General features: G+C 37.7%; 1 protein-coding gene across 2 annotated transcripts in view; it reads right to left on the bottom strand.

The window, feature by feature from the left end:
• ebf1b (EBF transcription factor 1b) overlaps positions 1-12,200 on the bottom strand; it is a 139,509-nt gene that overhangs the window by 17,716 nt on the left and 109,593 nt on the right. For both annotated transcript variants that reach the window (XM_073871167.1, XM_073871166.1), the window contains exon 11: positions 3,591-3,694. In XM_073871167.1, coding sequence (XP_073727268.1) covers positions 3,591-3,694 — 104 coding nt within the window. The remainder of the gene's footprint in view (positions 1-3,590; positions 3,695-12,200) is intronic.

Genomic DNA, 12,200 nt, shown 5'->3' on the forward strand with positions numbered 1-12,200 from the left:
TACACCGTCTGTCCATCAGTCCCTCTTTTCTGTCTGTGTCTGGGTTTGAAATGAGAACAATAAAGCTTCAACAGTGTATGAATCTCAACTGAGTATACTGTATGTAAAATCACACAGACATATAAAATCTTAATGCCTTTTGGATTGAACAATGCACCAGGCACTTTTAAAATGCTTATGGAGACAGTTGTGCTGTTTGTTATTGTTTTGCTCATGAGAATGTCATGGGAATTCATAACGTTTTTTACGAAGGGGCAAATTTGTATGAATAAGTGATCTCATTCGTATATTTTGTACAATCTGTTTTTGCCCCAGTAATGTTGCAGGATTTAGGGGTGGGGTTACATTATTGTTATTTTATTAATCATTCAGTTTTGTACGATTCACATCGTACAAATTCCTACGAATTAGCCACCTCATAAAATTCAGGCTGAAATGATTAATGTTATAAATAAATCAACACACTAAAAAACGCTAGGTTATTTTTAACCCAGCTTTGGTCAAAAACAGGCAAACCCAACCCGATGGGCAATTTAACTCATTGTTGGGTCAATAAAAACATTTTCTGTGTTAATTTAACCCAAGGGCTGGGTTCATCCTTTTTGACCCAACCATGGGTTGAAAGTATCTGAAGAACAAAGGTGCTTCACCATCCAAAAAGCGAGAAGATACAACAACTGTGTGAATTTTCACTTATATATAAAAAACCTCCATTTGAGCATCCACAAATGTATAAGTGATTAATAAATACGGCAAAACATGTTTTTATTTTATTTTAAATCCAAAAAAGAATAAGTTTAGGGATAGTCTGTATTATTTTATGATCTTGTGTTCTCATTTTGTGTATTTATGGGGTGCCTATCTATATTTAGGTACCAAAAGTTAACCACATACGCTAAAACATTGCATTGAAGGGTATTTGAGGACATTATCTTTTTTTAACTAATCAGAAAGAAAATGTTTTTGTATTTTAAAACTATGACACACTGTAAAAAAATTGCAGCATTTTTTGTCAATTCAACATATATTTTTGTGTTACTTTAACTTAAAAAATGAAGTTAAACAATTTCAACTTGATTTTTTAAGTTATGTCAACTTTTTGAAGCCAAAACTAAGGCAAAAACTGGGTTGAGGGGTAGTCTACGGTATTTTAAATTATGTTTAAAGCAAAACAATAGAATTTTATGGTGTTTTCTCACTTAGATAGACATACATTAAGTGATCGTACAGTGTGTGTGTGTGTGCGGCAGTTGCACTCCCTGTCGTCGCTCTGTTTGGCTGGTATGATTGAGGTGAACAGTTGAAAAGAGAGCCCGTCAACAAACTGTTATTACCTCAATAAGGACGAGAAAATCGATGGGGCAGAGAGGAACAGAGCGCGTGTGTGTGTGTGTGCCTGTGTGTGTAAGACGGCATCAGTGCTAGTGGGACAGCGGCCAAGCCTAGAGAGAGAGCGAGAGATTATGTATGATTCTCTCTTCCTCCATATGTCCGACCTCTTCATTGAGCTCAACACTGTTCTGAATGTCAGAGGTGCCAGTGTGCTGGAATAATTTTTCTTCCTCCTCTCAAACACGCGCACCCCCTCTGCTGTGACTCAATTACTGGTGGTGGAGCAATAATAAAGTCCGGCCAGCAGAGACTTCGATCGCTGACCTGCCGGGGGGCATCGCCGGACAGCTGACTTTACCGTGATGGATCACCTCTGGGTGCCCGAGCTCTTAAACTCTCTTTCACACACACACACACACACACACACACACACACACACGTGCATCTTAAACATACACACATCACATTTAAAACCACCTTACTTCCTCATGAAAAGCAAACTAAAAGAATTTACTGAATAAGCAAAACATGTATGTACTTTTACAGTACTGAAGGTGAGTGCGGAAAGGTGCAGCTTTACAGTAAGTTACTGTGACTTTGATTAAATGTACATAGTTGTCCTAATAAGAGCTTTGCTATTAAATTATTGGTTTATTATTGGTTTAGCTTAGGTCTAGGTCTAGGCCAACAGACTAAGCAATGTTTGGAAAACAATATTATATACAAATGGCCCAAATGCGTGAATGTAATGTAAACCCAAACATTTATTCATTGCATTAAATGCACAACAATGGGAAAAAACAATGCTATCTGATGAGATATTTTACGAGTTGGCTAATTCATACGACCACATTCGTACGATTTGCCTTGACCCCTGTGACGTTGGGGTTAGCTGCGGGGTTAGGGGTTGGGTTTTGTTGTTATTTTTAATGAGAATCGTATGTTTTTGCACGATTCACTTCATATGAATTCATACAAATTAGCCAATTCGTAAAATATGTATGAATTCTCGTGAGATCAGGCTGGAAAAACCTTGGTCTAACACACACAGACAACCAACAACTTATTTGCAGTATATATTGCTATAGCAGTATAGCAATTAATAACTGGGTTTTGTCAGAGCAATGCATTTGTGAACACAGAGATTACTTCAGTACTAGTTGTCTTATTTCTGATGTTTCATTCTACCCATTCTCATGTAGATGCGTATAAATAGCATGAAGTGTGGAAATCGTGCAATACATAAACGGCACATCTTTTTTGTCTTTTTATTTATTGGTTTCTCAATTTTTTGTGTTTTTTTAAACAATTTTTGCTTGTGTTTAGGGTTAGATTTGAGATTTGCTTAAGGAGGTTTTTAATATACAGGTTTCTCCATGCTTTTGTCTATTTTTAAGCCATGGTCGTTTGGAGTTGGGGTTAGAATTGGGGTTTGGGTTAGGATGTCATTTTTATGTAACAAAAAGTTGTTCTTGCCCTAAACCCAACCGAAAATGGTAAAAAAATGCAAAAAAATTGAGAAACCAATAAATAAAATGACAAAAAAGATGCACCGTTTAAGTGAATAGGAAGGACTGGCGTATCATACGCACGTTTTGCACGATTTTCACACTTCGTTCTATTTATACGCAACTCCGTGAAACTGGGTCGGTTTCATTCAAACCAACAGAACTGACCCGAAAAACCGATAAAGCACTACCGTGTTACCGTTTACAACGCAACACATGGAAAACGTCTTTGTCTATCCAAGTAAAAGAACAGCAACAGTCAGAAGGTTTTTTGCATGATGCAACTTTCTCGGCCCTTTTGCAACAGACTCTAATGTTCATCCAAGTGGAATGATTACCATATGAGTTTCATCACCATGACAATGATGACATAACAGGCCCGAGCGCCATCTCAGTCCTTTATAAGTGAACATTGATACTTTGATGTTACAGTTAATACTGTGATGCTTATTGTACTGCAAGTCGATGAGAATCTGGAATCACTTAATAGCAACATCAAATAAAATGCATACAGCTGTATGAGAATTTTTGACACTCATCCAAACACGCGTTTATTTATTTATTTTGAGCATGGTACACTATTGTTCTCATATTTTGCTATATTTGTCATTTTTATTTGTATTATCAAATATTTGACCATACTTTGAAAGGAGGATCTTTAGATAAACTTGCTTTCATGTTAAAGACTCATAAAAAAAAAAATTCTTCTTTAATCATTTATGAAGCTGTTAACGCCGTGTGTGGTATGGCATTCAAAATCACTTCCTTTGGCAAACGCTCGGGGTCTCCAGGGTGCCGGGGTATCACCTTCTGTAACCGCTGAAAACCGTAGTCTATGGTGGGCTCATTCAGGGCTACAGACAAAAAGACAAAGCAGAGACAATCCATTAATTTGGTGGAACAAAACGATTGGATTTTCAATATCTTACAAGAGAAAAAGCTCCCAACTGCTGACTGCTGTAAAGATGGACGATTAGTTTTAACTTTTTTATATATATATATACAGTAAATCTCTCCAACTCAGTAATAACTCCAAAAGTGCAAGATTAATGCAAACAACTATTCTAATGGAAGTCATTTTAAATTCTTGGATGCAGTGAGTGCAGAAGGACGCTCACACCTTACGTAAAGCGCAGCAATTACTTTGCATAGAGTGTTTATGCTGTCACAAACATGAAAGCCTGTCGCTCAATCTGAGTAAGGGAAAAGATAAAGGATGAGAGAGATTTCTGAGAACCTATCTGACAGCATTTGTTTTTGTAATGGAGATTAAATGGAAACGTACGAAAACCTGCTCGTGATGGTTTTTTGTTTGTAAAGTGCCACCTTCTTTAGCAGGAGACTATTAAATGAGCTTTATTTCTACATGCTTTTATATTATTATTATTATTATTATTATTATTCACTATTTTTTTATTTAATGCTTTAGATTTAAGTAGTTTAAGTATAATTTTAAAGGTGCCAAAGAATGCATTAAAATAATATGTTAAATTGTTCTCTGATATCTACATAAAGAGTATGTGGATTTATTAAGTGCAAAAATTATCCAGAGATGGTTTTACACGTTCATTTGCAACCGTAGAATTTGCCTTGAGAATAAAATGGTCTATTATTATCTTGTTTGAAAGGGTCATGAATAATAATGTTGAGATCTGCTCTGATTGGCTGTCTCACAGAGCAGCTTCGTCAGTAGCTCTGTGTGTGTGCAAACAGACTTGTCTGTTGGGGGCGTACACCCCGACTGTAACATCAAGGTGTTATGTTGAGATTGGCCGGTTTTCCAGCAGTCTTTTGCATGCACGAGTATGGTGGTCCTTATTTTTCAACTTTTAAAAGTACATGCTCTCACCCTGCCAATATGTTTGAATAAAAAAAATTAAAAATTGGGCAACATTTTTTTCAATATTAATTAATATTTAGAGGTTGCTCAAGACCTTTGAAGTTTAACACATTCACGTATTATGTGATACTTTGTGCTAGCATGTATAATTGTTGAATAATATATACTTATGGCAGCAATGGACTTATTTGAGCATGCTTCATGCAATTAAAACTCCTGTTTTAGTTGTGATATGTCTTTCAAAGCAACTCCGCTATATGGTTACTTGGATCAGAAGAGACTGAAATAACTGGAACAAAGTTATTCTCCAAGAAGTTTTATGTGTGTTGTGCATTTTTAAATGGTACAGTTTTTGCAAAAATATGTGATTTTGGAAATAGGCTTTGAGCAACCTCTAGATATTGTAGGAACAATTACAAATTTTGCACAGTGTGTTTTTATTGATATCCGAACACATTCAGAGGGTGAGAGTTGAACATTTAAAAAAATAAACTTGACCCATTATAAGGACCACCCTAATGCAGAAGGTTTACATATAACTAAGTAAACGAGCGTGTTTATGTCATTACCATGTACAGAGCTATTATTATTATTATATAGGTAAATACAGTTTTACATTCTACAGCACCTTAAATAACATTAACTGCATAAGATTACATTAAATACATACCAAAAAAAAAACTAAAACATACATGACCATCACTCACATCTAAAGCATGTGTTTGGCATTATATTATTTTATTTTTTGTTATATATATTTATTATGCCCCATATGATGATAATGAATGAAATCTGTTATACAGTAGGAGCTTTCTTTGTGCATTCGTTAGAGTCTGCAAATTTAAAAGTACCAAGTTGTGTGCTGTCCTCAAAAAGTTGCTTAGCGTGTGGTTCGAAACTTCATCGGATCCAAATATTGCATCATAATAGATATATAAACATATATATCACGAGGCCGTAATCCAAAAGCTGATGAAGGATGGAGGTGTGTGAAGAAAGAAAGAAAAGAGGAAGAGAAAAAGACAGAGTGGTTTGGACGGTTTGAGAGTGAGGGAGTGTTAAGGTCTGCTGGGGCATGAAATGTAGGTGCTTTCCTGTCGGTTGAAGCAGATGGTTAAAAAACAGCAACTTCTGTTGAAGTTTTATTGGAGTTAGTACACGGCCATTAAGAAGATATGGGTAAATGATCACGAATACGGTTAACTAAAAAAGAACCGCACATGTGTTGCGCTGTAGCACATTTAAAAACATACAGTAAGTCTGAATGAAGGAGAAATACATGTGGTCAGGAATCAGTATGTGTGTGTGTGTGTGCGTGCGTGCGTGCGTGTAGGGCATCGGTTGATAAAGTGATATGGAGATGGATCTGGCAGCGTGCTAGGAAACACATTCACATGCTTGTAGGTGTCAGGAGCAGTTCATTCCAGCCTTATTGCCATTGATTTCTACATTGTATCCAATCCTCTCATTCAGCCTCGGGAAAACATTCACTTACGCAGAGACCCTGAGGTCGAGAGAGTTACAGAGATGAAGAGAGAGAGAGAGAACAAAGAGATTCTCAAGACATGGGAAAGATAAAAGAATGGGATTTTTGTTTTGACTAGCAATTGTTTCAACGTACTTATCTTAATCTAACATACATTAAAATAAGCCTTAACATTTTCAGGGGTCCAAATACTTTTTGGGGTGACCATACTGTACTCTTAAAGCACAATGTTTTGGCCAGTTGAGTAGTCAAGTGGCTTTAGAAAAACAACCTAGCTAGACCAAACAATAGTTTGCAGAACGTCTTATGAAAGTTTTCACCTCTTCTCCATTTTCAACACAGGCCGATACACGATGGGTTATAAGTCAAATTGTCCCAATAGAGTCTGATCTTCCAATTTGATATCCTCTGAATTTTTGATACGGTCACCAAGACTATCAAAAGATAAAGTACTACTGCAGGACATTAGGATACCATAGATTAGATTTCGGTAAGTTATTTTAAGAAGCTTACTAGAAACAAACTCAGAACAATGAAGTTCTCCGAATTCGAATGAACCTCATCAAGTTTTTAAATAGCTGTATCATCTCCACTGTAAGAAAACTTCTCTTCCCAAAATGGGGAAGTGTAATTGTTTTTGGCCTAACTTTTCACTGTAGCCGAGTGCAGTATTCACTACACGTGAAACAAGCGCTAACCACATGGTAAGTATTTATAGCTTGGCCTAACTCCACTTCTTCAAACTGTTTTATTGTTTTCCTCGTATTAATACCACATGGCATCAATTTGCACAGGGATGTTGGTTTACGGTTCTCCCTTGGTAGCTTTAGTGGTTAAATGGTCTAAAATAGCACACCAGCCGAAGTGAGAGAACTACACAACTGAACTCTACAACAAGTTTATTTAGCAACTCAAAATGTTGCAAAAGGGAGTTGTTAAAATAATACCGGTTTGAGCCAGGGAGTCATGAGCTGGAATCGAATGAATGTAATATACCGATCAAGGAATCAACATGGTGTTCAGACGCTTTAGATGATCAGCCATCTGGTCTTCAATTAATAAGTTCCCAAAACCAAGCTAAAACCAGAAAACTAAACTTGGCTGTTGCATCAATAGCGAAAAATGTAATGGTAATAAATCAACCAGCAAATATACCCCACCCACTGCCTTTTCTCTTTTTCTATGGCTCACCCTTTGAAAAGTATCTCCTGCAATCACCAAGATCAATGCTTATTGACATTTTATGAGGCCAAATCCTTGGCTCTTCATATTTTGCAGTGTTTATTTCACTCATCACATTTCGCAATATTTTGCTACTCATTCTGTGAGTAGAAGAGTAATGGATCATAGTGGATGAGACATGAAAACAAGCATAGTGAGCAGTGGCAACTCGTGACTGCTCATCCGAGGGGCGCAAATTCAAAATATGTGTTCGGAGTGTCACGTGTGTTGCTTGTGTTTTCAAAATATGTGTTTGTTGCGTCATGTGAGCCAGGTGCATCACGTGTTTTGTCAAAATAAGCGCCTGCTGCACACGCATAAAAAGCGTATATGATAAAAGAGATGCTCACGTTCACAAAATACACGCAAGACACTCCCTTAAAGGAATATTCAATTTTCTTAAAAGAAAAATCCAGATAATTTACTCACCACCATGTCATCCAAAATGTTGATGTCTTTCTTTGTTCAGTCGAGAAGAAATTATGTTTTTTGAGGAAAACATTGCAGGATTTTTCTCATTTTAATGGACTTTAATAGAGCCCAACATTTAATACTTAACTCAACACGTAACAGTTTTTTTCAACGGAGTTTCAAAAGACTATAAATGATCCCAAACGAGGCAAAAGGGTCTTATCTAGCAAAACGATTGTCATTTTTGACAAGAAAAATAAAAAAATACTTCTTGTCTAGGTCCTTTTCTGCGTGACCTAACCTAAATGTGTAGTGACGTAGGTAGAGAGGTCACGTGTTACATATATGAAACATACATTTGCGGACCATTGTAAACAATAAACTGACACAAAGACATTAATTAGTATCATTCCACATACAACAACGTCGGAACGGTCCTCTTTCAACACACTTGTAAACAATGGGGCGGAGTTTCGCGTTCATGCTCTGTGACCTCTTGACGTCATGACGTATTACGTGGAGTCACGCTGACGCTTTCAGGACGGGATCTAGACGAGAAGTTGTAGTTTAAAAGTGCATATTGTTTATGTTTCTTGTCAAAAAATGACAATCGTTTCGCTAGATAAGACCCTTATGCCTCGTTTGGGATCATTTATAGTCCTTTGAAACTCTGTTGAAAAAAACTGTTAAGTGTTGAGTTAAGTGTTAAGTGTTGGTGTCCATTAAAGTCCATTAAAATTAGAAAAATCCTGGAATGTTTTCCTCAAAAAACATAATTTATTCTCGACTGAACAAAGAAAGACATCAACATTTTGGATGACATGGTGGTGAGTAAATTATCTAGATTTTTCTTTTAAGAAAATGGAATATTCCTTTAACAGTAAACTCATGAGATTATGAGTTTATCTGGCAAACGCGATTGTCTTTTTTATCATAAACCCTTTAGACGCGTCTACATACATGTTGTGACGAACTTTGCATAGTGCGCTCTTGAAAAAAGAAGTCACCAGCCGCCACTGATAGTGAGCATAGTGCATTTTTCACACTGATCTAATTTCTACACATTCAATCTCATAAAAATTAGTAATCTCATAAATTATTAGTAAAATAAATAGTTTATTTTTATAAATTAAATCAGTTAAACTGAACTGAATTAAATGCATTAAATCAAGTTTTAAAAATGAAGGTGCTACAAAAGATTCTTGACAGCGATGCCATAAACAAACCATTTTTGGTTCTCCAAAGAACCATTCAGTGTAAGGTTCATGCCTCCTTTTTAGTCCACACCACCACTTCGGATGCTACTGTATGGATTGCTTTAAACGAAAACATTATTTTCCCTTCAACCCTCTTTCTGCTACGTTGTTGCCGTAATGAGCAAGGGAACGTCACTATTTCCCTCCCCCCATTTCTTCCCTCCGTCTTCCCAAAGGGCGCATGTGTTTTTTTCCCCTTCAGGTATGAGCTCGAGGCAAGAGCTCTGAAAGATCAATACCCACGGCAGTCGAGCGTTCGATACCTCTGAATTATTGCTTCATTCTTCCCCCCTTATTATAGATGAGTTATTTTTTCCAACCCACACCACTTTAAGATCAATAAAGAACAATTTTATTCCTGTGTCTTTCTACCTCTCCGTGTCTCTTTCTCGACCGCTCTTAGTTCTTTGTAATGTTGCATCTTTATAACACAAAGCAACAGATACACCGTTGGATGGAATGAGATGTAGTAGGTGGGTATAGAGGAGGAGGTGGTGGTGCTGAATTTGGTTTAAAGTGTGATCTTTAGGAAACAAATATATTGCATGCGATGTGTAGACCTTTCACGCATTATTTGAGAGATATTCTTGGGCTTCTTCTGGTTTGTGTGCTGGCTAATAACATATTTTCATTGCACTCTTGTTTTAAAGCTGGACAGTGTTATATAATAAAACTTCAAAAATTGTCCTTAGGGGTCTTGTTAGTAGTGTGTATGAGTCTACTGTCATCTACAGTGTAACTTGACTCAATTTTGTCCATCCGCTGAAGAGCTGTGTGGTTAAACTACTGAATCTCTGGGACCTGAAATTGCCTGTAGTCTAATTGGAGGTGCTTGTCCCTTTCCTTCAATAAAGTGTTTAGTTGGCAGTAGAAGATCCCACTAAATTTTTAACCAGAATTATTGCTTGCCTAGGAGATATTTTGGGTGGAATAGGAATAGAAAATGAACATGTTTATCCTCTCTTTCCTATAACTGATTGCTATAGGGCTCTAATTATAAATATAAATAGGCAAAGAAATCAATTTCATCTTGACTTTCAAATAAAAAAAGATGTAGAATTAATGCAGAAAATCTATATATATATAAAGTTGGATATTGCAAAAGTATGTGTGGTATTTAAAGGATAAATACTGTATAAAACCACATGGTCTTTCTTTGCCAGATCCCCTCCAATGCTTGGATATGTTATGACAGTTCCATAGGCAGGATTTGTCTCTGTTGCTCCAATGGTTTATCGATTGGCACTTTGCACTTCCTCCTAACAAACACACGGCGCTGACATTCAGCTTTGGAAGTGACACGGAACCTACGCTGTCAATTATATGAGATGTATTAGTGCGTCCCCAGGGATCTCTTCATGGGGTCCAGTACAACTGAAACACCACAATGAGACAGAAAGGAAAATAAAGACACAGTCTTGAGTAGTCTTGTTGTTATTAACTGGTCGCAAACCTGTTTTGCAGTGGTCAGACTGGTCTGGTTTGATAGTTTAGACACATTTTGGCTGATCAAGCTATGAGGCTGTTTACACTTGGCATTAACATGTGTTTTCGTCGATCGGATCACAAGTGGACGGCGTTAATGCCAGGTGTAAACGGTGTTCAAAACGTTTTGAGCTCGTCCACTTTCGACCACTTTCAACCACATCCACAGGTGGTCGAAACCACTTTCGATCGGATCGCTTTGGAGTTGCGGAACGCACATGTGGTTGAATGCGTTCGAACAGCCACACGCGACCGCCTTCTCTCCGCCCATTTATCTAATCTGAGGTATTAAACACAAGTTTTACATCTTTTTTGACTTCTGGCGTGAACATTCGGTGAACAGCGCTATTTTTAGCCTTTCATTGATCAAACTAAGCGGCTGATCTCCGTAGTTTCGTTTTGAAAGCGTGTGAAAGTTGCGCGATCCTATTTCATCAATTGCGCTGAAAATTCAAAGAAAGCTCTTACATACTCATGTACAAAACACTGTGCAGCATGTTTACTTGCTAAACAAGCAGTGCACTCCGACATAATGTTAGTTTGCGTCCATATAAACTCATAATTACTCCCGCTCGGGTTTGAATGACAGCAGAGAGACTCGCCCACCGTCTCACAGACCACCCCCTCATAGTATTCAGCACAGAAGGGGTCGAAAGTGGACAAAAGAGACGGATTTAAATACCAGGTGTAAACGTAATGTGTCTCTCTCGTCCACTTGTGATCCGATCGATGAAAACACATCTTAATACCAAGTGTAAACAGCCTCTTTGTGATCAGGTTGAAAGACTAGACCTTCTTAAACCAGCCAAGACCAGCAAACCACCCTAGGCTGGTTTAGGCTGCTAAAGTGAAAACATGCAATGAGTTAACCCTGCTGAAAAAACAGCATACCAGCAAGACCAACATATGTTGTGTTTTGGTGCTGGTTTGCTAGTGAACACCAGCTAAACCAGCACCAAACCAGCACTAGCACCAGCATCCCATGCTGGTCATACCAGCAAGACCAGCATATGTTTGTTTTGGTGCTGGTATGTTGGTGACCACCAGCTAAACCATCATCAAACCAGCATAGACCAGCATAATTCCCTTGCTGGTCCATGCTGGTTTGATGCTGTTTTTTCAGCAGGGACATGAACACCAAAAAGAAGTTCATCGGATCAGGTTTCACAATGAGCGCACTCTTGTTTTCTAAGACCTCTGAATCAACTTCCATTCCTGTTGCGGTTGACTGATTTGGGCTCTTATGGATTCTGATGTTGCATTCGTAGTTTTCAGGTAGCCATTGATTAATGCCTGGCCAGGGCCTGGCGGGAGGCGTCCGTGGCTTTGCCTGTATTGATTCAATTAGTTCTGAGGGTTTGCTAGCGTTCTATGCAAATAGGCATTGCTAGTGTCCTCGGCTAAAAGAGGCTGATTAGCATGGCCAGCTGTCTGCTGGGTGCTTCTAATACCTCTGCCAGCTGCCATCTTCTCGCGCCAGTTGCTGGTGATGCCCAAAAAGATGCCAACTGCTGATCATTGTCAAGAACAGGGTAAATGTTCTATTTTTTGTGCTACTGTTGTTGTTGTTATTTTTGTATTTAACTGAATTTTACCTTAGCATAGCTATACAGTATATTTGATGTACACAAAAATTATATATGCCTAAGAACTTTAATTTT

The sequence above is a fragment of the Misgurnus anguillicaudatus genome, chromosome 9, assembly GCF_027580225.2.
Source record: "Misgurnus anguillicaudatus chromosome 9, ASM2758022v2, whole genome shotgun sequence".
Taxonomy (NCBI): domain Eukaryota; kingdom Metazoa; phylum Chordata; class Actinopteri; order Cypriniformes; family Cobitidae; genus Misgurnus; species Misgurnus anguillicaudatus.